Source organism: Bufo gargarizans, chromosome 3, assembly GCF_014858855.1.
Source record: "Bufo gargarizans isolate SCDJY-AF-19 chromosome 3, ASM1485885v1, whole genome shotgun sequence".
Classification (NCBI taxonomy): domain Eukaryota; kingdom Metazoa; phylum Chordata; class Amphibia; order Anura; family Bufonidae; genus Bufo; species Bufo gargarizans.
The window spans coordinates 200728701-200755485 of NC_058082.1; the positions used below are offsets into that span (position 1 = coordinate 200728701).

The window sequence follows — 26785 nt, forward strand, 5'->3', positions numbered from 1 at the left end:
TGTACGTGTGACATACTTTAAAGCATATATAACATTTAATATGAAGGAGAGCCGTTGAAACTGTCCCTGCTGCCAGAGCACAAGAAAAATAATCATCCACGATACCTAGCTTCATGTCCCAGTTTGCAGGGTGGACAACGCTCTCGAAGTCAGACCAGGGCGACTAGGTGGTCAGTCGGATTGCAGCAGATAATGCTTCCAGTCGGTTAAGCACCACCCTGTCTTCCACCAAGTCCAGTCTCAGTAGCCAAGAGTCTGGTCAACACAATCCTCACCCTGATCTTCCTTCCTTCCCACCATGGAGAGTCTTGCCAAACAAGTGATCCCACACTCGGATATTCCGAGGAGCTCTTTTAGCGCCATTACTTCATTTGGGCCTCTCGACAAGCCCGCTTGAAGAAGGACATGAGATCTTGTGCCCTGATTCCTTAACCATGGACAACTGGACAAGTGCTTTCAGCCAGGGGCGCTACATTTCCCTGATGGCACACTGAGTGAACATTTTTCCGCCAGCACCAACGTTAGTGGCTCCAACCCCCACTTCTCCTACTCCGCCTCCTCTTCCACTTCAACCTCCAATTTATCCACGTGAAGCACCAGTCAGCCACCAGTCGGTAGCTGGAAGCAGTGTAGCACTGCAGTGGGGAAGCGTCAACACGCCGTGCTTAAGCTGATCTGCTTAGGTGACAAGAAGTACACCTTCTGCAGAGCTGTGGCAGTGGATAAGAGACCAGACTGAGCTGTGGCTCTCACCACTCAACTTAGAACCAGGCATGGTTGTGTCTGATAATGGCCGTAACTTGGTGGCGGCTTTGGAGCTCGGCAAGATCTCGCACATCCCATACCTAGTCCATGTCTTCAACTTAGTGGTTCAGCATTTTCTTAAAGGCCTAACCCAATTTGCCTGAGCTACTGCTGAAGGTACGCCGCATGTGTGTCCATTTCCGCAAATCTTCGACAGCTTCCGCTAGTCTGTCAATTGCCAGTTCACCGACTGTTGTTCGACGTGAGCAAGCGTTGGATATCACCGTTTCACATGTTGGCCAGGCTTTGTGAGCGGCAGAGGGCAGTAGTGGAATACCAGCTGCAACATGGTCGTCGCCTTTCCAGTCAGCTTCCGCTCTTCACAAGCGAGGAGTGGGCATGGATGTCTGACCTCTGTGAGGTTTTAAGAAACTTTGAGGAATCAACACAGTTGATGAGCAGCAATAACACTATTATCAGCGTCACCATCCCACTTCTGTGTCTACTCAAATGCTCGCTGCTCACAATTAAGGCCGACTCTTTGCATGTGGAACAGGTAAAAATTGGGGAAGACATTACACAGGGTGATAGCCAGACCACCCCAGTTCGTCTTCTCAGCGCAAATTGACGGTTGCCTCCGCTACAGAGGGTAGTACCCATGGAAGTTTAATTTCATCTGTTCAGCGTGGATGGGCAAAAGAGGAGGAAGAGGATGAGGAGATTGAGAGTGATCCTCCTGAGGACGACAGCGAAGTCTTGCCTGTTGGGTCTCTGGCACACATGGCTGACTTTTTATTAGGCTGCTTTTCACGTGACCCACGCGTTTTACCTTTTTTGGACAACACAGATTACTGGTTGTTCACCCTTCTCGACCCCCGCTACAAAGAGAACTTCTCATCTCATTCTTGCGGTGGGGAGGACAAGCAAAATGGTGCAATACCAGAAGGTCCTTGTGGAAAAATTGCTCCAAAAATTTCCATCTGACAATGCTGGCGGCAGAGTACGTAGTTCCTTAGGCAACCGAGGAGGGGAGACTAGGGGAACACAAAGCAGTTCCAACAGAGGCATGGCAGCACACTCCAAAGCCTGGGATAGTTTCATGACACCCCGGGAAATATTTTGGAAGATGGTGAAAAAGTACATAGCAGACCGGGTCTGCGTCCTCAATGATCCCTCTGTGCCTTACAACTACTGCGTTTCCAAGCTGAAAACGAGGCACGAACTAGCTCTGTATGCCTTGGAGGTGCTGGCCTGGCAGAGTGGGTATTTAGTGCTGCTGGGGGCATAATAACTGATAAGTTCACCCGCCTGTGAACTGAAAATGCTGACAGGTTGACCTCTTTAAAAATGAACAAGGCCTGGTTTGCCCCCGACTTCCTTACTCCACCAAAGGAAAGCGGCTGAACATAAAGGCACTTTAAATGTGTTTTTTTATAATGTACTGAATACACTATTTCCCCATACACCCCTTCCACCACAAAAAAGGGTATATGGTTCATCCTCCTCTTCCTTCATATCAATATGCTTGATAGTCTGCCCTCGCTCCTAATGTTGTAGAGGATCAGCTCACCTGCAGGCCCTCGCATATAATGTTTTACAGGGTAAGCTAACCACAACAGGCCCTTACCCATAATTTTTTCAATGGTTAGATAAGCAGCATGCACTCATCCATAATTTTTTTGATGCTCAGATCAGCAGCAGGCACTCGCCCCTAATGTTTTAGATGGTCAGCTCAGCAGCAGGCCCTCTCCTGTAATGTTTGAGGTTCACAGCAGGCCCTTGCTCCTAATGTTTGAGGGTCACCAGCAGGCCATCAATAATAATTTTTCAAGGGTGTATGATGCCCTCTTTTATCTATAATAAAGGGTGCATTGTAGTGCCAGTTCCTTGTAATTTTTGGAAGCCCTTTCACTTAGCATAGGCTTTATGACTGTAGGAGTCCCACTACCTGAACAATGTGAATGAGGCCCTCCATTATGTAATATACAGGTTGTATCGAAGTGCCTTTTGCACTTTATATACAAGTAAATATACAGGAAAGAATGTTTCCTAACAATTTTTCCTCTAAAGTTGATTTTATCTTTGGTTTTGTGCGTATTGTCAGACTGTAAAAGTGGCTTACTACTCAGACAACATCATTCCCAACAGCAACCTGGAAGTCCAAGATGCATCCAGACATCCTCCCCATTCTTTTACTGAACCATTTCGGTGGTGTTTTCATCAATTTCTGACATTTTCCTATGAACCAGACACCCTCCCCTCTTCAGAGCAGGGGGTGCCTGGTTTAATGCTCATGTTCTCCTATTGAGTTCCATTGTGCTCGAGTGCTTGGTAGAGCACCTCAGCATCCCGAGCACTTTGGTGCTCTATAAACACTAATATAATTGGTGTCATTTATCAAACTGGTGTAAAGTAGAACTGGCTTAGTTGCCTGTAGCAACCAATCATATTTCTTTTAATTTTCCAAAGGAGCTGTCTAGAATGAAAGTTGGAATATAATTGGTTGCTATGGGCAACTAAGCCATTTCTACTGTACACCAGTTTGATAAATGACACCAATTATATTTATCCATTTATACTTAATGTAGGAAATTTCACAAATGCTTTAACCCCTTAGTAACCGGCCTGTTTTGGGCCTTTACTGACCAAGCGTTTTTCTTCCTTCTTTCATCGTCGCCTTCCAAGAGTTAGAACTTTATTTTTCCATCTATATAGCTTTATGAGGGTAATTTTTTAATTTTTTTTTTTGCAGGAAAAATTTAGGAAAAAATTATTTTTGCATCGCTGATTCTCAAGACCCATAATTTTATGGATTTGTTTGAGGGCTTGATTTTTGTGGAAGGACTTGTAGTTTTCTTTGACGCAAACAAAAAAGTTCCAGCATCCAGGGTTGTGTATGTTGCCATTATCATTATTTGTCTTCGGTTAAAATACAGCTATACAGACATTAACTCCCTCCACCGCCTGGTTAACATGTTTCGAACTTAGCAGTTCTTACTCATAACCTGATGTGTTGTCCGGCTACTGGTATCATTTTGGAGTAAATTATGCTTTTTGATCGCTTGTTGTTAAGTTGTTTTTTTGGGTGGCACCTAAGAATAAAATAGCAATTCTGTCACAAAAAATGACATTTACAGTAGGTGATAATTTACATTATATTTATTTAGTACAGGTAGTTAGACATGGCAAGGCCAAACATATGGGGAAGACTTATTTTTTATTTTTTTTATACATGTGTTTTTTTTTACCACTTAATAGTCCAATAATGGGTCTATAACAGGCAACATTTTGTTTGCTTTCAAAATACAATGCACTATCCCTATAGTGCATTGCATTTTTATGTCCGTGCTTTACCTACATTGACCAGAAGAGAGTCACAGCCTGCTGGAAAGTACTCAAGGCTGTCTTGGGGCCTATACCAGACCCCAGCTAGCCTTTACACACATCGGCACCCTGCGATTGAATTTGCTGGGTGCCTATTGGAAACAGACTGAGTCTGCTCCTTCTGTCATCACTTACATCTGGCAGGCATCATTGCCCATAGCTTGTAAAGTGTTAAACCGCCCGGATTGTGTACTCCTGCAGGTCCAAGCTATGAACGCAGGGAGCTTCATGGCATGAGTTTCCATGGCAGAGCAGTTGCATGCAAGCCTTAGATCACCAAGTAAAATGCCGTGTTGGATGGAGTGGTGCAAAGCATGCCATCCCTGGACATCAATGGAAATGTGTTTTGTGGATTGACAAACTATACTTATCGATCTGGCAATCTAATGGGTGAATCTCGGTTTGCCAGGAGAACATACCCTGTCTAATTGCATTGTGCCAACTGTAAAGTTTGGTGGAGGAGGGATAATGCTATGAGGTTGTGGTTTTAGGGATTGATCTCAGCCCCTTGGCTCCAGTGTTGACTGAGAGGGTTTGGCTCACAATCTCCTTGGTTGATGATTCCAAATGTATTGAATGGGGTTGAGGTAAGGACTTTGTGCAAGCCAGTCAAGTTCTTCCACACCAAACTCACCCAACCATGCCATTATGGACCTTTCTTTGTGCGGTGGGAAACAGTCCTGCTAAAACAATGGGCTTGTCAATATATGTGTATTAGGTACTGCGCGACATGTAACCCCTCTATTTTCCCTGCCTGTCGGCACTTTGAAGGTCCGCAGTGTGTAATAATACAGAAACTCACAGATTTTAGAATACCTTATCCTGGGTTTTCATCTGTGAGGGCTGTTTCTCCTGCGTCTTTCTGGATTTTTCTTTTTTTCTTTTTTCTTAAGTGCCGTTCGGGATGAGGAAAGGTGTAGGGGGCTGGACCCCAATAATTATTGGTAGTTTTTTTGTAAAGTACCTAATACACATATTGCATACATCATTTACTTGATTCTCAACGGTGGCGATACCGTTGCGGTACTGCTGCGTCAGTCTATTTTAGTGCAAGCGCCGGTGTATGACTAGTGTTTTATCTTTTGGATAAACTAGAATGGATATTGTGAGCCAGACACTCTCGTCCAATCAGTGTCTGATTCCACAAATGTGATCGTCCAAAATTCCTATCGGCACTCTCTAAATTCTTGTTAATAACCTTCCCACTAGAGTGGAATTTGTTTTAACTGCAGAGGGGAGACCAACTCCATATTAATGGCTATTGATTTAGAACAGGACGTCATAAAAGCTCCATATTCTGTTTTCAGCTCTAATTGAGATGCATTCTTGATGAGTGCCAAAAGTCGTGACCACAAAATAGCATGATGCTGTTTTATATGTACACAGACAAAATTGTTGGTATTCTTCTGTTAAAGGAAAACTCTCAATGGTCGCTGAAATAACTTGAAACTGACAAAAATAATACATATTTATGGACAATTGGCTAATAGAAATCAGACTTTGCTTTTGAAGTGAATAAACTAGTGAAACTGACCTGGACAAAAATGATGGTACCTCTAGAAAAGACTGAAAATAATTTGACCATTGGGGCATGGTAAACTAAGGCGTGTCCTGTAATTACTGTCACAGGTGTCTTCAAACCTGTAATTAGTCAGCCTTCCTATTTGAAGGGTGAAAAGTAGTCCCTCTGCTGTTTGGTATCCTAGTGTGTACCACACTGAACATGGACCAAAGCAAGCTAAGGAGAGAGTTGTCTCAGGAGATTAGAAAGAAATTTATAGACACACATGTCCAAAGTAAATGCTATAAGACTATCTCCAAACAGCTTGATGTTCCTGTTACTACAGTTGCACATACTATTCAGAAGTTTATAGTCTATGGGACTGTAGCCAACCTCCCTGGATGTGACCGCAAGATGAAAATTGATGATAAATTGAAGAGACAGATAATATGAATGGCAATCAGAGAGCCCAGAACAGCTGCCAAAAAGATTAGAGGGGAACTCCAAGGTCAATTTACATCAGTGTCAGAGTGCACCATTTGCCATGGTCTTAGCCAAAGTGCACTTAATAGCAGACAACCAAGAAGGAAACAACTGTTGAAAGCAAATCATAAAAAAGCAAGATTGGACTTTGCCAAAATGCATATTGACAAGCCACAAAGCTTCTGGGAGAATTTCCTTTGGACTGATGATACGAAACTGCAGCTTTTTGACAAGTTAGCTCTATGTCCACAGATGCATAAATGAAGCATCCAAAATATGTTTGAGGAAGCTTTGCTGCATATTGCTCTGCGCTGCAATTGGACAGCGCTGCTCTCAGGGAGAAGGAGAGACACTTGCGTCTCCTCCTACTTGCTCTTAATGTTGAGAAATTACCGGGAGCCACAGCGGGCGAACGGAGCGGCGCCCAGGAATAATAGTAAGTGCACTTAGATCCCTGGGCGCCGCTCTATGTAGCCTGCTACTTAGTTAATATTCTTTGGACCCATGAAAGGTCCTCTTCAACACAAGGGCTTAACATTTGTCTTCATAAAGTTTCATTCTATTTTAAAATGCTTACTATTGCCCTTCTGAATAGCATCTTCAGAGGAACCAATAAAGGAGCTGACAAACTTTTCTTTGTTTTCCTATTGGGTATAAAATGCCATATACTAACTAGCTCAATTATTTAATGCTGCAGAAAAGAAGATGGCCTTAAAGGGGTTCTCAGAGTATAAAATGACCCCTCATGTGCTGGGCACCCCAGATGGAATATACTTATCCTGGTCCCCGCTCCCTCCTCCGCTCCTGGTCTCCACAGCACTGCTGCTGCTTTTCCCAGCACACGGATAAAAACATCCAGTGTGAGGGCAGAGCAGCCAATGGCTTGTCCCCCCGACACCGGATGCTTTCATCCATGTTCAGCTAGAAGCGGCAGTGGCGGTGCAGGGACCAGGAGAAGTGTCGGGAGCAGGAACCGGAATGAGTATATTCCATGTGGGGTGCCCGGAAAATGAGGGGACATTTTATACTCTTGGAGAACCCCTTTGTCTCCCTAACCTGAAAACTCTTTTGGACAATTCTTTATAAAAATAACCATGAAAATTATCTTGGAGCATCTGACAATGTTGAAGTTAACTTACAGGCAAATTAAAGAGGTTCCTTAGAATTTAATAATTATGTATCCCTAGTATAGGTCATTAATGTGAGATTGGTGGGGTCTAACAGCTTTCATCCCATCACTTGTTTAGCATTACCTCCAGCTCTTGAACTACATAGCTCCATTCACTGTGCAGCTGCTCCCATTAACTTCAGGGGAGCTTTGCTGCAGTAACAAACTCTGTCGAATACACAGTGCATGGAGCGGTGTAGTTTAACCAGCAGGTGCTGGAGCTACACATAATCAGCTAAGCGGTGTAGAAACAAAGTCTCAAACTTCCACCAATCTGATATTGATTACTAGAGATGATCAAATTTCTGGAAAAAATTTGGTTCGATCCGAATTTATTAGTGCCGAATCACATTAAAAAAAAATGCTATTTCCTGGCTGCAGGGAGCCTTTATAGTGGTGTAGAACACTGTGTCTTGCAGTAACACACATAGGGATTCTGCTGTGGTAGTGAAACAATACTGTAAGTCAGTATGGCATGCAGATGACAGGTATCCCTTTTAGAGCCACTGTACACTTATTTGGGTAGTTATAGGGTCATAGCTCAGCCTTACAGGTCAATGTTAGTGTCAAGAAGAAGCGCACTCCTTTTACACCGTCGGCAGCTGATTCCACATAGATGTCTATAGAAACTGTTCTATTAAACGCTTATACAAGTAGAGCCTCCCCGACAGAGTGGAGAGTGTGTCAGCAGTAAGTTTGTGTTGATGTCACTGATTATTTTGCCCTTCCTCTGATACGTCAGAACAATAACCCAAAAAAACGTATCCTATCTGTGGAGCATCTGCCATCACTTGGTCAGCATTTGGTCAGTAATCAATCAGTATTGCTGAAGCCAAAATAAACAGGAGTGGATCCAAAACAGAGATGACATGGGTATGGAATATTTGCATGTCTTGTGTGTTTTGTACCCACTCCTGCTTTTGGCTACCAAATCATAAGCCAATTCTGATGCAAAATAGGGACCATGTCATGCAGGCCTTACAGCTATTACATGGACAGGATCCGTTGTGCGTCTCATTTTTCCTTCCTTCCTTCTGACAGATCAGAAGCAGGGTCAAATAAGTGATCATGTCAGCCAGGCCAAAAGGCAAAATAGTGGCCCAGTCATGAAGTGGGGAGGATGGAAACAGCATGAGAAGTTCACATATTGGTGAGGTGGCAGCAGCATCAGGAGGCCACAGAGTGGCACAATGACAGTGTGGAGGTGGCGGCAGCAGTAGGATAAGGAGGAGGCGACAGAGTAGCAAGGTGACAGTGTGGAGGTGACAGCAGCATCAGGAGACCACAGAGTGACTCGGTGACAGAGTGTCAGGTGGGTGGCAATACCAGATTCAGCTGAGGATGGTGGGTGAAAGATCGAGTACTTGGCTCATCAGATGTGTGGCATCAGGTAACTGGCAGCATCAGAATAGTAGCTGGTCTCTTTTGTCAAAGTGTTTATGTGGCACCATGGATGATCTAGTCTGGTGCATCAGGCATTGGTGGATGGAAATCCTGGCTGATCCACACCTGATTCATCTTGACAAAGGTCAGTGTATCCAAATTTTGGATGGACAGGCAAGTTCTTCTTGGGGTAACTATGGCACTAAACACACGCTCTGATGCCACCCTACTGGCTGTCATGGAACCATGAACCAGACGTACAACAAGAGATAAGTGGAAATAAGAAGGCTTTATTGAAAATCAAGCTGTAAGGCAAAAGTCCAAACGGATGGCTAAACCAAAGCAGGGTCTTGCGAAGCCAGAGGTCAGGAACCAGCAGGGTAGTCAGACGAAGCCTGGATCAGGAACCAGCAGGGTAGTCAGACGAAGCCAGGATCAGGAACCAGAAGCAGCAGCAGTCTTAGAAGCATGTGAACACAGGAGGACCAAGCAAGGAACTGAAGCCACAGACCTCCTATATATATGAGCTAGGCATCCAGCTCCTCCCAGTGGGAAGGAGAAGCCGCAGGGTGGGAGGCTACAAGAAACCCAGAAACCAAGATGGCCGCCAGCACATGTCAAACGAAGGAGAACAGCAAGAAGGTAAGACCATGACAGTACCTCCCCCTCAAGGGCCCCTCCTCCACGGAGTAAAGAACGGTTTCTGAGGGAAGCGTGCGTGGAAGGCTCGGAGCAAGGCAGGAGCATGGACATCTGCGGAGGGAACCCAGGAACGCTCCTCTGGACCATAACCACGCCAATGGACCAAAAACTGCACCCGACCGTGGACCAGGCGTGAGTCCAGGATATTGCTCACCTCATACTCCTCACGATTGCCCACTTGGACCGGACGAGGCCGAGGAACCGAGGAAGTGAAACGATTACACACCAGTGGCTTCAACAGGGAGACATGAAACACGTTGGAGATCCGCATGCCAGGAGGAAGCGCAAGGGCATAGGCTACCGGGTTTACCCTGCGAAGCACTCGGAAGGGACCAACAAAGCGAGGCGCCAGCTTGGGAGTGGGCACTCGAAGGTCGAGGTTGCGGGTGGACAACCATACGCGGTCTCCGACCTGGTAGGAAGGAGCGGGCGCTCGTCTGCGATCAGCCTGGAGTCTCTGGCGCTGCGCAGAGACCTCAAGGGACCTCTGGATCTGTACCCAAGAAGCACGTAGGACGGAAAGGTGATCCTCCACAGCCGGAATATCCTGGGGAGAGAATACCTCCGGTAACACGGCAGGTTGGAACCCATAATTGGCCATGAAGGGAGACGTCCCAGAGGAAGAGTTCACCGCCGTGTTCCTGGCAAACTCAGCCCAAGGCAGGAGGTCAACCCAATTGTCTTGGTGATCGGAGACATAGCAACGAAGGAATTGCTCCAAGGCCTGATTGGATCGTTCTGCGGCCCCATTGGACTGAGGGTGGTAGGCCGAGGAGAAAGAGAGATGAATCCCCAACTGGGAGCAAAAGGCGCGCCAGAACCTGGACACAAACTGACTCCCCCGATCCGACACAATCTCCTTGGGCAAACCGTGCAACCGGAAGACCTCCCTGGCAAAAATCGTGGCCAACTCTTGTGCAGAGGGTAACTTCTTGAGAAGAACACAGTGGCACATTTTGGAAAACCGATCCACAATCATGAGAATGACCGTATGGCCTCGGGATGCAGGGAGGTCCACAATGAAATCCATCCCCAGGTGTGACCATGGACGCTCCCCGGTGGCTATGGGTTGCAAAAGGCCCAACGGAAGGTGCCGAGGGGACTTACTCTGGGCACAAACGGAGCATGCCGCTACATATGCGGCGATGTCGGAACGTAGAGAAGGCCACCAGAACAGACGTGAAACAGCCCAGGACAGCTGATTCTTTCCAGGATGCCCCGCGGCCTTGGAGTTATGGTAGGTTCGCAACAACCGAGTGCGCAACTCCTCAGGCACAAAACATCTGCCGTTGGGTCTCCCAGAGGGAGCACCAGATTGAGCCGCCAAAATCTGCTCACCCAGGGGAGAGGTCAGGCTGGTGCGAATGGCGGCCAGGATCTGATTCGGAGGTATGACTGAAGTCGGAATCGACTCCTCCCCGGACAGCTCGGAGTACTGCCGTGATAAGGCATCCGCTCTGATGTTCTTGGAACCGGGTAGGTAGGAGACCACGTAATTAAAACGTGACAAGAACAGAGCCCATCTGGCCTGACGTGGTGTCAATCTCTTGGCCTCAGAGAGGTAGGTCAGATTCTTGTGGTCCGTCAGGATGAGAACCGGAACCACCGAGCCCTCGAGCAAGTGCCTCCATTCTTTAAGGGCCTGCACGATTGCCAATAACTCCCTGTCACCAATCTGATAGTTGCACTCCGCGGAAGACAGTTTCCGGGAGTAAAACCCACAAGGAAGCAGAGGACCCTCTGGTGTTCTACGCTGAGACAGAAGGGCGCCTACTCCCGTCTCAGACGCGTCCACCTCGAGGACAAAAGGCAACCCAGGGTTGGGATGCGACAGAATCGGAGCCGACACAAAGGCGGACTTAAGAGCCTCAAAAGCTCGGATGGCCTCGAGCGGCCAGACCTGGGGATTACTGCCCTTCCTGGTCAGATCCGTGAGAGGCTTGGCTAGCATGGAAAAGTCCCTGATGAACTTCCGATAATAATTGGCGAAGCCCAAAAAGCGCTGCAGGGCACGAAGACCACTGGGCTGGGGCCACTGTAAGACAGCCGAAACCTTCTCAGGATCCATGGAGAACCCCTCAGCGGAAATGATGTAACCTAAGAAGGTTACCTGGGATCGGTGAAATTCGCATTTCTCAAGCTTACCGAACAGCTTGTTCTCTCGTAACCGTTGCAACACTCGTCTGACATCCAGAATGTGGGCCTCCATGGATTCAGAATATACCAAGATGTCATCCAAATAGACCACATCACACTGCTGCAACAGGTCACGGAAAACATCGTTGATGAATTCCTGGAAGACTGCGGGCGCATTGCACAACCCGAAGGGCATAACCAAGGATTCATAATGACCGATCCTGGTGTTAAACGCGGTCTTCCACTCATCGCCCGCCTTGATCCTTACCAGGTTATATGCCGCCCTCAGGTCGAGTTTGGTAAAGACCGTGGCCCCTTTGAGGCGATCGAACAGCTTGGAAATCAAGGGTATCGGGTAAGCGTTCTTGATCGTGATGCGATTGAGACCCCTGTAATCGATGCAAGGCCTCAACTCACCGCCCTTCTTTTTCACAAAGAAAAATCCAGCCCCTGCCGGGGACGAGGATTTGCGAATGTGTCCGCGTGAAAGCGCCTCCCTCACGTACTCCTCCATGGCCTCATTCTCCGCTACCGACAGTGGATAGACTTTGCCACGAGGAGGAACGGCACCAGATTGTAACTCTATGGCACAATCGTATGGGCGGTGCGGAGGTAGGGCAACCGCACGCACCTTATCGAATACATCCCGGTACTCCTCGTATTCAGGAGGCAACAGAGAGTCCGAGGAAGTACACAGCAACTTGACAGGCCCATGGATGCAACTAGCCCCACACTGCGGTGACCACGAGAGGATCTCGGCCGATCTCCAATCGAAAGTCGGATTATGCTTCTGGAGCCAGGGGTACCCCAAGACCACCGAGTAGTGTGGAGACGAAATAACCTGGAGACAGACCGACTCTCTGTGAACGGCACCAATGGCCATCCCCACTGGAAGGGTCTCCTGAGTCACGTGTGGCGGCAGAAGGGGTCTGCCGTCTATCGCCTCAAGAGCCAGTGGGGAACCTCAAGGCTGCAGAGGAATGGAATTGGCGGCAGCAAACCCACTATCAATGAACAAACCACCAGCACCAGAGTCCACCAACGCCTGGGTCGTCACCGAGCCCCCGACCCAGGAGAGGACAACAGTAATCAGTGGTTTGTCAACACGGGAAACCGGGGACGAGGAGACTCCACCCAAGATCTGCCCCCGACAGGATCTCAGGTGCGAGCGTTTCCCGGACGGTTCGGGCATGCCAACCGAAAATGCCCACCGAGACCACAGTACATGCATCGGCCCTCGCGTCTCCGGAGTACCCTCTCCCCCTCGGACAGGCGAGCAAACCCCAGCTGCATGGGTTCACCCCCAGACAAGTCATCCCCAGGAGGCGTGGGAGGAGAGGGAGGCACGGGTGGGACAGCAAACGTAGGCGCCAATCTGTTAGAAGGCCTCTGCAGGCTCTCCTTAAAGGAAGGTCTCTCCCTGAGTCTGGTGTCAATCAAAATCAGGAAAGAAATAAGAGACTCGAGCTCCACTGGTAGGTCCTTAGCTGCAACCTCATCCTTCAAGGCATCCGAGAGACCATGAGAGAAAGCAGCGACCAGAGCCTCATTATTCCAGCCCACCTCTGCTGCCAGGGTACGAAACTCAATGGCGTATTCAGCTACGGATCGTGAACCCTGTCTGATGGACATAAGGAGCTTCGCAGCAGAGGCAGCACGAGCCGGCACATCGAATACCTTCCGAAGAGAAGCAACAAAACCGGAAAACTCGGCAACCACCGGATTGTTGTTCTCCCATAAAGGGCTGGCCCAGGCCAAGGCCTTGTCCGAGAGCAGCGAGATCAAGAAGCCCACCTTTGATCTCTCAGTAGGAAAGGCATGTGGCAGCAACTCGAAATAAATGCCCACCTGGTTAAGGAAACCTCGGCACTGAGTTGGCTCTCCCCCAAAGCGCTGTGGAAGGGGGGCAGAACCGGTCATACCCCGAAACACCGCAGGCGCAGCAACAGGTGTCGGGGTAGACTCTGGCGCAACAACCGGAGCGGCAGTAGGAGCGGGCCCAGGAGCGACAACCGACCCATCGGCAACGGAAGCTAAATGAGCCGTGCGTTCAAGCAGGGTTTGCAACGCCACAGCAAACCGACCCAACAGGTGATCCTGCTGATCAAGTCTGGCAACCAGCGTAGGTAGCGAGGATGGCCCTGTACCGTCAGAATTCATGGCTTGGTCCTAATGTCATGGAACCATGAACCAGACGTACAACAAGAGATAAGTGGAAATAAGAAGGCTTTATTGAAAATCAAGCTGTAAGGCAAAAGTCCAAACGGATGGCTAAACCGAAGCAGGGTCTTGCGAAGCCAGAGGTCAGGAACCAGCAGGGTAGTCAGATGAAGCCTGGATCAGGAACCAGCAGGGTAGTCAGACGAAGCCAGGATCAGGAACCAGAAGCAGCAGCAGTCTTAGAAGCATGTGAACACAGGAGGACCAAGCAAGGAACTGAAGCCACAGACCTCCTATATATATGAGCTAGGCATCCAGCTCCTCCCAGTGGGAAGGAGAAGCCGCAGGGTGGGAGGCTACAAGAAACCCAGAAACCAAGATGGCCGCCAGCACATGTCAAACGAAGGAGAACAGCAAGAAGGTAAGACCATGACACTGGCCAGGCAGGACAGCTTTTCCAGGGCAAACTCTGCCATTTGTGGACACAAATCCAGTTTGGCTGCCCAGTAGTCCAGCAGATCTTCAATGTGGGGTGGCAAGGTGCTGTCCAAGTCTAGTTGCTGCGCAATTTCTTTACTAGGCGGGAGAAGAAAGCTGCTCATCAGCGACTCTAGACTCAAGTTGCTGCTAATGGAGCTGGAACTTCACTTACCCCCCCCCCCCCCACCCGGCCACAGCAGCCATGGCAGAGGAATGTGAGCGCAGAAGGCCCCTTGGTCAGACCTGCGAGAGGATGGACGATGGTGCAGACTGGCCAACTGACTACATAGGATGTCTCTATAGTTGTTCACTTTGTCCTCCCTCTCAGCGGGTGTGAAAAAGGCCACCATTTTGGACCGGTAGCAAGGGTCCAACAAGGTGGAGAGCCAGAAGTCATCCCTCTGCCGAATGGTGACCCCTGCCTCCATCTCCACTGCATACTGCCATAGTGTGTCTGGGTCCTCTGCCTAGTCTTTCTTATCACCATGTAGCTCCTGTGGCTGCTCCTCCTCCTCTATCACCTGTGTAGAAAAACCACCCACACATTGCTTGTGCTCCAATGTCCTCCTCCTCCTCCAGTTCAGCCCTCACAGGGCTCATGTAGCCATGAGATCTAGGTGCCACGTCTCCAGTCCTCTGACCAGCCAGAACTACCAGCATCTGTTCCAGGACATGACGCAGTGTAATGACGTTGTTCATCCCGTAGTCCTGGCAACTGAAAAATAACATGGCCTCCTCAAAGGGCCTGAGCAAATGCCAGGTGTCACGCATGAGCTGCCACTCGCTGACATTGAAGTTACACAGGGGAGTACTCCTGTCCACTTGGATCACTAAGAAATTGTTTATGGCCTTTCTCTGTTCGTATAGTCGGTCCAACATATGGAGGGTGGAAACGTTGCATATTAGGCTATGTTGGGGGATGCCTCTCTGCCGCTGAACCTCAAGTAGGGTGTGCCTTGCAGTGTCAAGTGGCTGAAGTGAATGAAAAGCTTCCTGGCAATTTTTAGGAAGTCTTGCATATGGGTGGAAGACTTCTGGAACAGCTTGACAACCAGATTGAACATGTGTGCCATGCAGGGTGCATGGCTCATCCCTCCTTGACCCAGCGCCAACACCATGTTCTTCCCGCTGTCGGTCACCATCGTTCCGATTTTGAGTTGTTGCGGAGAAAGCCAGTACTCTATTTCTTGATGAAGGACACAGAGCAGTTCCTCCCCTGTGTGACTCAGTTTGGCCAGCAAATGAGTTGCAGAACACCGGACACCACTGTGCTCTGCCACTGTGGTATGCTGCAGGGGCACTGTGATTTGTCCCTGCAGTGGAGGCTGAGGACACGCTCCACACGTCGGCCTGTTATGCACTTTGGCAGACACTGGCAGGCTCAAGGACTGGCCGACCTTCTGTTCTACGTGTGTGCAGGGCTGGTACTGCCTTTTTGGTGAAGAAATGATGGCTTTCGACTCTCCACCTCGGCTCGGCACAAGCCATCAGTTCTTTGAAACGTGCAGAGTCCACCACTTGGAAAGGGATGGACTGCAGCACCAGCAACTTTGCCAGAAGCACATTCAGCTTCTTCTCTGTTGAATGAGTGCACGCATACTGTTATCTCTTGGCAATCGCTTTGGTGATCGGTTGCTGACTGAATGACTGACGAGGAGGATGAGCAGGAGCATCAGCACCAGCAGATGATGGAAAGGACAGACAGCTCCATTCTGCAGAGGTGGTGGAGCCTTGACTGCCTGAAATCGGGTGCATGCCACTGGATGATGCAGCGGTTGTTGCGGCAGGCTGGACTACCACATCGGAGCCACGGTTCTCCCAGGCCACTTTATGGTGACACTGCATATGTTGACGCAGGGCCGCGGTGCCAACATTGGCAACCTGGCCACGCTTCACCTTCTGCCCACAGATTCTATGTATGGCAATGTTTACTTTCTCTGGCGTCTTAACAAAAAAATGTCCACACCGCCGAGTAGTTGATTTCACCCCAAACACTATGAACCGACTGACTGCCAACGCCTCTGCTTCCGTGAACCCATGCACCACTACTTTCTGGGTAGATGGGCTCCTGTGAAGTGGGTTGTCTACCCTGGGCATGTTTGGCTACTGACCTCCCACTGCTGCCATCCTGCTGACTCCTGGCCACCCTAGTGACTTGCTGGCTCCGCCGCTGCCTCACGGGCAAGCTGCCACCCTCTTCTCCCGATGATGAAGCCTCTAATTCACCCAGCTCCCAAGTGCGATCAGCTACATCATCATCAAGTACTGTCTGCTCGTGACTGATGTCCTCCTCAATGGTCTCTGGGTCAGGAGCATCATTGCTAGCAACACCAGCTCCCATGCCACTCTCCTCATCACTACTTGCCCGCCTAGAGGAGGAAGCGGTGGGTGTCTCCTCCACATCTTGGTCCGGAAGTAGTTGCTGACTGTCCTCTAGTAGCTCATACTCGCTGTATAGTGGAGCTGAGCCCACAGCAATACTTCAGTGGGTGAGGGAACAGCAAAGGACAGAGGCAGGTTGAGGACAGGTGAGGGCACAGGGCCTGCTCCCGGGCCATGCCAACTAAGGGTTGTCTGACGAACCCACGACTCCTGGCTGGGGGTTGATAATAAATATCAGGCGGCACTGCTATTGTGGGTGCACGGTCCACGGGTGTCCCCCAAGTACTTGATTAGAAGAAAGAACTGGCACTCCTTACGATGTAGTTATCAATCTTTTATTCGCCACTCATGGGTAGAGGTGACGCGTGTTTCGGCACATGCAAGTGCCTTCGTCAAACTCAAGCAAACAGCAAGTGGCTGGGGGGTGTCTCTTGGCTGGGGGTCTCTGATTTCACTTGGGATGAAGTTGATGACAGTCAAACATTCAAGAAACTGCTGGGTTGCTGGTCAAGACATGACCACTATATGACACTGGGAGCTCGGACCTCTCGCTGCGACTCCTGCTGCCATGCTACCATACTCTGCTGCGACCTGTGCCTGCGCCAGAAACATTTAAGTCTCTACCACTCCCCTGTGCAAGGCCTGGCACTTCTCTGTCTGACATACTGTTAAGTCAGATAAATAAATAAAAAGGAAATTAAAACACCCCAAAAAAGTTTTATATTCTCACTTCACCACACAATGGCTAATAAGCCATTTTTTCCCCACTAATATATGCCAAAAAGGACTGTAATTTTCTCAATTCACCCCACAATGGCAAATACTTTTTTTGTGCCACTAATACACGCCAAAAAGGGCTTTAGAACATATAACTGCACCTCTGAAAAGAAAATAAATAAATTAAAATATATATATATCTATAATCTCTCTCTCTCTCTCTCTCTCTCTCTCTCTCTCTCTCTCTTATTTATATATATATATATATATATATATATATATATATATATATATAATTTTTATTTTATTTTTTTCACTTCTACACTCCACAAAAGGCTTTAGAACATATAACTTTTGCCACTAATCAATGCCAAGAAGGGCTTTAGAACATATAACTTTTGACACTAATCAATGCCAAGAAGGGCTTTAGAACATATAACTGTATTACTGAACTGCAAATATATTTTTCTTTTGCCACTAATACACAACAAAAAGGGCTGTAGAACATATAACTGTACTTCACAAAGGCAAGTAGGAATATTTCCTTGTAATAAACTATGTTAATGGGTGTATCAAACAGCACTTGCACCCCAAAAACCAGAACGGTTTGCTGGAATTTTAGAGCTGTATAATGGTAATTTAAATCCCCAGTCAGTGCAGCAAGGTGTAATAGGATTGTTCCTATTACACCTTGCTGCACTGACTGGGGATTTAAATTACCATTATACAGCTCTAAAATTCCTCCTGAACCCCCTACTTATTACTGTAATAATTCCTCCCTATCCTTTCCCTTAACGTCTATGCAGCAAAATAAGTTTTAAGGTCTTTTCTACCACTGTCCCTAGCGCCTGCTGACGTCTCTCACTGCACTAAGTACACTGGAAAATGGCTTAATCCAAGATGGCTGAGGCTATTTATAGGGCTGTGAGATCACAGGGCTGGCTGCTGATTGGCTGCATGCATGGCATTGTAGGTGATCCCTCATTCCCAGAGTTCCTTGCTCTGTGTCCTAACTCGTGTAGCAGTCATTTTATGTGATATGTTACCACGAAGCGTGATGAAATTCGGATTCAGTGAGAATCTAATTTTTCTTGAAATTCGGATTGAATTCTACTTAGTCAACTTCGATTCGCTCATTTCTATTGATTACCTATACTAGAGAGAGGTCATCAATTGTTAAATCCTAGTGTACTTCAATTGCACAATGTACTAAAACATTTTGTAAAGGATTGTCTAATTTTCACTTTTTAGTTGGTTATTCTCATTGCCGTTGTTTTAACCGTACATAATCATGTTCTCTACTACAGTTTTGAAATGTGCTGGTTATTCCAGTAATCAGTATATAAGGGGCTTCATTGTAATTCTTTAATTGTTTGCTGGCATGTTTTGTATAATTCATTATGGTAATCATAGTTGTCTGTTGAGAATTGTCTCATTGAAATCAATTACTGCTCAGTAAATTTAAAACACAAGGGAAATCTGAAGATCTAGAAATGTTTGAACAATAAAACAGTTTCCAGCTTTAATAATGAAAGCTATGGCATCATACTTCCCTAGAATAGATACTATTAACCCACGTACAATAGGAACTGCTCAGATTCTTTTTTTTGTCTGGACACTTTTGTCTGTAACAAAAAGATTTCATTGTTTGTGTGGCTCAATTATAAAAAAAAAAGAAATACAGTACACTCCAGCTTTTCCTTGGATTCTCAAGTATAAGGGTTTATGTAAAAGTCCCTCTAAATGAGGTCTAGGAAATGGCTAATATCTGGATAAAACCACCTGACATTAGTTTTATGCTGTTTCTAGAATCCTATTGGAATGACTTTAGGTAGGGACAGACAAGGGCAATGAGTCCCTGAATGAGAACCTAGCCCGATTCCCCTAACTACTTGCAATATAAGGCTTAAATGGCAGAACTGCAACTGTCCCACAGTCCGTACACTAGAATGAGTGCAGGACAGACAAAACGCACAATACAGACCGACTCAAAGCAGTTGTATAAAATGGGTCAGAACCAGACAGGTTACACAGCACCTAAACGTAAGACAAAGGAAAGTCAGGAAAAAAGCAATGGTGAAAGCACAAAAAAAAAAAATTATCAAACAGCACTCCGAAACAGGAACAAGAACCATGCTGGGGAGCCAAGAGACCATCACTGGCAATGTGGAATGGACAGGAGAGGCTAAACATAGAACACCGGGTCCCTGGATCAGAACCTGATGGGTCCAGTGGCCTGGCGCTATATAGGTCAGAACAAAACAAGACTTTTAATTGAGCAGCTGAGCGGTCATTCAACCCACTGCTTGTCTCCTCCCGAACATTCACGTTGCAGGGAGAAACAGAGCATTGCACCCTATTGCTAAGAATGCGGTCCCGGCGCTAGGGGCGTGGCTCAGCAGTGCGTCTCTCTATGCGCTACTGTGCCAAAGATGAGTATTGTACTGCTGGAGCCTGGACAGGAAAGTTTATTACACATATATTGCATATTTTAATGCAAAGATGTTGTTGTCTCCATTGGATACCGAATGTATATTTCAATGCATAACTAGAAAATCTTAAGATTGTAAAAGCAAATGGCGGTAATAAACCTTGCAGCTGGTCAGAACTGAAGCACATGGTTTCCCTCGAGATTTTACCAAATTATACCTGAGCTATTACTGCAAAAGGCATACATGTTCTATAACCCTGTTATACACTCTCTGCACTGAGAAAATTACATTCTCGAGAGGTTTTTGTGTATTGTTTTTAGAATTGTACAGCAAAAAACAGGCACAGATTGGAACCACATGACCTATGGAACTAAAACATCCTTCTTTCTCTCTTCTATTTCTATCTTTTCTATAAGGTATTATATTAAATATGTAAAAATAAAGTGGTATGTTCTGTGAAGTGCAAACATTCATAGAAACGTCCACACAATGGACTTTCTTTCAGTATGTAACTTCACATTTCATATTGTGCCGCAATTCATACCAACAGAGAAATACAAGGTAGGCTGGTATTCAGGGCCGTCTTTAATATTGATTGGAACCTGGGCAAAAATTTACTTGGGCCCCCTGGATCCTGCCTTCCCACACCTTAGCAGGCAATCACGGCCTCCACCACAACACACACACAAAAAATCCACACATCTGGTAGAGTACAGTGAATGACTGTAAATTCTTCCAGTTCTGAAGACTCCAGCGGCTCAGGATCAGTGTTCTGGGCAGCTGGGCTCAGGCTGGAAGTGGGCACCGCTCTGCAGGAAGGAGACCAGGGCTCGGCTCACCCTAGTGTTACAGTGCACCCCAGCACCCCACAGTATGCAGTATAGCACCCTATAGTATACAGCACCCCACAGTATGCAGTATAGCACCCTATAGTATACAGCACCACACAGTATGCAGTATAGCACCCCACACTATACAGTACCCCACAGTATATAGTAGAGCAGTATAGCAGCCCACAGTATACAACACCTCACTGTATACAGTACCCCAAACTATACACGATACAGCCCCCCACACTATACAGTACAGCAGTATAGCACTCCACACTATACCGCACCCACAGTATACAGACCCCCACAGTATACAGTACAGCAGTATAGCACTCCACACTATACAGCCCCCCCCACTATACAGCCCCCCCACACTATACAGCCCCCCCACACTATACAGCCCCCCACACTATACAGCCCCCCCACACTATACAGGCCCTCCCACAATATACAGCCCCCCACACAGTTTACAGCCCCCCACGCAGTATACAGGTCCCCCACGCAGTATACAGGTCCCCCACGCAGTATACAGGCCCCCTACAGTATACAGGCCCCCCACACAGTATACAGCCCACCACACATTATACAGCCCCCCAGAGTATACAGACCACCACACAGTATACAGACCACCACACAGTATACAGCCCCCCACACAGTATACAGGCCCCCCCGCAGTATACAGGCCCCCCACGCAGTATACAGGCCCCCCACGCAGTATACAGGCCCCCCACGCAGTATACAGGCCCCCGCACAGTATACAGCACCCCACTATACAATAGTTTACAGTATATTAACATAACAGCCCCTGTCACCTTTTTCTGATGTAATCTTCACACAAAAAAGCTCCACAGTTAACTTCTGCAACACTCCTGATAGGACCTGTGATGACCTCATAGCCATGTGACCAGTAATTACTAGGTTACTGGTCACATGGTGATGATGTCATTAAGGTCCTAGATCACAACGTTAAAGTACACAGACAGCTTGACACCCTGGGCAGTAGCTAGCAGGGCTCAAGAGGCAGCTGCCTTGGGCCCCCCAGGAGCAACTGGGCCCGGGGCAGCTGCCCCTTTTGCTCCTTGGTAAAGACGGCCCTGCTGGTATTTTTGGGTCAGTTACAAAAGATGAGCAAAGGTTAAATACACCATTTTACTTTGTAACCCTATATAACTGCTAATAGAATTTAGGATATAGTCATGCAGTTTACATTTCTTGCATATATAAGCAAAATGCACAGGAAAAATGCAGCAAAATAATTTGATGGCTTCCAATGGGCAACCACTTTGCTGTTCAATTGCGTGCAGTTGAGTTTTCAGCATGTATTTGAATTCTGCATAATAAAAGAAATGTCCTTTCTTGGTGAAACCAAGGCAGATTTATCTCATTTAATATGCCTCTTTAATATGTTGGTAATCACCATCATAATCCTGGGTTAAGTTGCCCATACCACTGGCAGTGGCCACTGAAAAGGAAATGTAGTACTATATGGTAGCTATTCAATTTGTACTACAAGTCTGCCAGAGCCACTGTTTAATGGTGCCTCATTTTGGTTTATGGATGGGGTCCCAGGTGGGAACCCATCTGATGCCCATTTTGTACCAGTGAGTTGTCCTACAACATACTATATGTTCTAACTGTAAAGCTATATAAAAGTAATTAACATTAATGACCACCAGTTGGAAAGTTTTATAGATGGGTCATTGCATCAAGGTTGGCATAATTTTTTGGGGGTTCCGAGTATCTACTATAGTGTATTCCATAAGTCCCTCACAATATCATTTGTAGCATAATGTGTAATTTGTGTCACTATCTATCTGCTAAATTATCTAATGGTAAACCTAATTAGCAGATGTGTAGCTATGAAACTGGCTGACCTGTTACATGTGCGATTGGCAGCTGAAGGCATCTGTGTTGGAACCATGATGATATGTGCCCCCATTGCTCAGAAACATGATGTTTTAATATATGCAAATTAACCTAAAGAGCAAGGGGGGCATTGCAAAATCTCCTAGAGGTTCCACTTATTTTGATTGACAGGACCAGGCAGTGTAAATGCAATCACATCTGGCCCTGACTTTTCCTAAAGTCAATCAAAGTGGAAAGGGTGCAGCAGTTGCAGAGAGAGCAGGGCCTCTAGGCGTAATGGCAACATCCCCATTGCTTATAGAGGCTCATTTTCATATGATAAAACCATTTTTCTCAACAATGTGGGCACATATGAACATGGCCCTTCAGCTGCCAAGCGCACATGCAACAGATCAGCCAGTTTTATAGGTACAAATCTGCTGACAGGTGCCCTTTAAGACAGTTTTACATGTTGTAGATTTGCAGCCAGTCGCAGTATCCGGTTTCATCCTTAATAGCAAAGTGTAGCTTCTAGTTCACCATTTATTAACCTCTTAAAGCCAATCTCTTATAAATTACTGTATTTTTCGCTTTATAAGACGCACCTGATGATAAGACGCACCTAGGTTTTTGAGGAGGAAAATAAGAAAAAAATATTTTGAACCAAAAGGTGTGCTTTTGGTAAGTTTTGAACTAATGGTGGTCTGTGGATAGCACTATTACTGGGGATCTGTGGATGACGCACTGTTATGGGGGGATCTGCGAATGACACGGTTATGGGGGGATCTGTGGATGACGCACTGTTATGGGGGGATCTGTGGATGACACTTATCGGGGCTCTGTGGATGACACTTATGGGGGCTCTGTGGATGACACTTATGGGGGCTCTGTGGATGACACTTATGGGGGCTCTGTGGATGACACTTATGGGGGCTCTGTGGATGACACTTATGGGGGCTCTGTGGATGACACTTATGGGGGCTCTGTGGATGACACTTATGGGGGCTCTGTGGATGACACTTATGGCGGCTCTGTGGATGACACTTATGGCGGCTCTGTGGATGACACTTATGGCGGCTCTGTGGATGACACTTATGGCGGCTCTGTGGATGACACTTATGGCGGCTCTGTGGATGACACTTATGGCGGCTCTGTGGATGACACTTATGGCGGCTCTGTGGATGACACTTATGGCGGCTCTGTGGATGACACTTATGGCGGCTCTGTGGATGACACTTATGGCGGCTCTGTGGATGACACTTATGGCGGCTCTGTGGATGACACTTATGTCATCCACAGATCCCCATAAGTGTCATCTACAGATCCCCCATCAGATGGATCAGTGTGGAGGGAGGTGGCAGGGACACTTATGGCGGGGCCCGGTGAAGTGACTGTACTGTAATATACTGGGCCCCGCAACTGTTAAACATTCAATCTGATCTCTATATCTAATTGTATACGCGCTGTACGGTACTTACTGTAGTACTGGAAGTATAACATTAAGACGGCGCAGACCGGCATCTCCCTCGGTCATGCGCCGCCTGTCGCAGCTCCCCCCTGATGCGCCGCCTGCCCCAGCTCCCTCGGTCATGCACCGCTTACCCCAGCTCCCTCCTCATGCGCCGCCTGCCTTCTTATCTCACTTTATGAATGAACAGGCAGGTGGCGCATGACAGAGTGAGCTGGGACAGGCGGCGCATGAGGAGGGAGCTGCGGCAGGCGCTGCGCCGTCTTAATGTTATACCTCCGGTACTACAGTAAGTACCGTACAGCGTGTCTACAATTAGATATAGAGATCAAATTGAATGTTTAACAGTTGTGGGGCCCGTTGTATTAGAGTCACTGCACCGGGCCCCGCCATAAGTGTCTCCGCCTCCTCCCTTCACACTGATACTTCGCTGGCCGCACTGTGCAGCATAGCGGCCAGCGAAGTATTCGCTTTATAAGACTCACGGCCATTTTCCCCCCACTTTTGGGGGGGGGGGAAAGTGCGTCTTATAAAGCGAAAAATACGGTATAAGTTTTGGGGGAATTGAAGTGACAATAAAAATCTGGCATAGGGGTATATTTTTTATTTTTTAGCATTGTTCACCGTGCACGTGAAATATGTGATAAATTAATGGATTGTGTCATTACAGATGTGTTGATACCCAATATGTTTACCTTTACTTTTATATGTGTAAAGAAGAAAGGGCTTAATTCGAGTGTTCACTTATTTTTTTTTTGTGTGACTTGAACCTGCAATCAGTTGATCGCTTGTACTAGATGATGTAATATTTCTGTAAGATCAAATAGGATCCAGCACCCAGTATTGCATTAGTGGGATTCCAGAGGGAGCTTCCGCCATTGGCCTAACCTCTCAGATGCTGCAGTCGCTATAGACCATGACATCTGTGGGGCTAGACTACCAGGATCTGAGTCATCTACAATTGTGGCAGTGAGATCCAGGTGCCAGCTCTATAATACAATCGGCACCCTCAAGCCACAGTATGTGCACAGCTTCTGAACCCGCGCTATCACTGTGATGTACTATTATGGCAGACAGCAATAACTCCCTTCACTTTCTAATGCAATAGTATTACACTAAACGCAAAGGGGTTAACTGATCTGAAACACTTTAATCCTTTAATAAATTCCTATTTGCTTAGTTTTCCGTAGTGGTGGCTGCAGCCATATTTGTAATATGTTAAGTGAAACGGCGATTTAGAATCATATGAGGAGAATTATCAATGTATTTGTCAGTTGTCTGGTGTAAATACATTGAGAAATATGGTGTTGAGAAAGAGCGTCACGTTTTTGAAGCATCTATTTCACTTTTTCTAGCACTAAGTGGTTGAGGTTAACTTTTTATAACTTTTTTTCATTTTGTTAGAAATCTTGGGCGTTTTAAGTTATAATAAAAACATATAGTATGATGATGGTTTTTGAAAACTAGTCATCCAAGCAGCATGGTAACTGGTGCATTTCTACAAAGCCTATAGACACAAAATATATACTGCCCAATAGTTTATCTACTATTCCCCAAGACACTAGCTACATCCTCAGTCAAAATGTATTTGATACCTTTAAATAAATAATAGGGCAATGTTTACCATACCATAGATGATTGAATCCTACTAAAAAATAAAATAAAAATAAAATGTTTTCTTCTGTTTCAGGTTGGGATTTCCCATGATGATTGTTTCCACTACAATTGGAATGACTTATCTGTTGGTGTCCCATGTTCTATTGCAATGGAATTCATAAGCTACAAGAGAAGATTACCATTTCAGCAGTTACACTGATCTAATCAATCCATGGCTGTATATGAAGGGCTGGTGGAATGAATGATCCCTGCTGTATTCAAGAAAAAATAGCATTATTTCTAATACTGTACATTAATTCATACACTTTGAGAAGTCTATGCAACAGTTACTTGATGCATTAGAAAATAGTTGCACATAGGCAAATATGCAATATAATTGCCCACTTTTAATTGTGAAGTTTTTGAACTTTGTGGACAAATTAAGTGGATAATATATCAATATTATTCCACATTAATTATTATTCAGTTCAGTATTTTCTCATTATGGTTTTCTAAGTAGGAGGATAAAACAATGCCTTATGCTCCATTCACACGTCCGCAATGTGTTTTGCGGATCCACGGAGCCGTGGATCCGCAAAACACGGACAGCGGTAATGTGCGTTCCGCATTTTGTGGACCGCACATTGCCGGCACTATAGAATATGCCTATTCTTGTCTGCAATTGCGGACAAGAATAGGACATGTTCAAATTATTTTTTTCGGGAACGGAATTGCGGACCATGGGAATGAATGGGTCCGCAATTCCGTTCCGCAAAATGCGGAACGAAATTGCGGACGTGTGAATGGACCCTTACAGTAAGCCATACGGTGTAGTAAAAATCTGCATTATGTTGCACCTGCATTAATCATTTTTGGTTATTAATGCAAATTTTGTAACTGTTGAAAGGACAAACGTATTTTCATGTTTTGATGGGTTTAACTGTAACAATGCTGTTTTCAGTGTATGATCTACAAATGCATGTACTACAATAATCAAGACTTGATATGTTTGAGACAAAAGAAAATACATCAACTGAAAATAAAGTTGAATTTGGACCCAAAATGGGTGTGGGTGTGTTTTGTAAATGCCTACGTTAAAACGTTTCTAACCCAATAATGCCTAATTATTATATTTAAATACTAATACATTTGATTGAAAACACGATAATTAGAGATAAGTGAAGCAAGCTTTGGACGCTATTTCCGGAGCAGCTTTGCTAAAAAATTTGTTATAATACTGTACAGAGATTTGTCTCCGTACAGTATAGGAATGTATGGGCTCCGTTGAGCCGAAGTTATTCGTGTGAGACTCTGAATAACTTCAGTAATTGATTATTACAGTGAAAAACCACTTCAAAACTTGGTATCGAGTGG

General features: G+C 46.4%; 1 protein-coding gene across 1 annotated transcript in view; it reads left to right on the top strand.

The window, feature by feature from the left end:
- The window catches only part of OCA2 (OCA2 melanosomal transmembrane protein), a 439010-nt gene extending 413054 nt beyond the window's left edge, over positions 1 to 25956 (top strand). Inside the window, exon 24 of the mRNA XM_044285952.1 lies at positions 25506 to 25956. Within this exon, the coding sequence (XP_044141887.1) occupies positions 25506 to 25593 (88 nt within the window). The 3' untranslated portion in view covers positions 25594 to 25956. The remainder of the gene's footprint in view (positions 1 to 25505) is intronic.
- Positions 25957 to 26785: the final 829 nt, after the last annotated feature.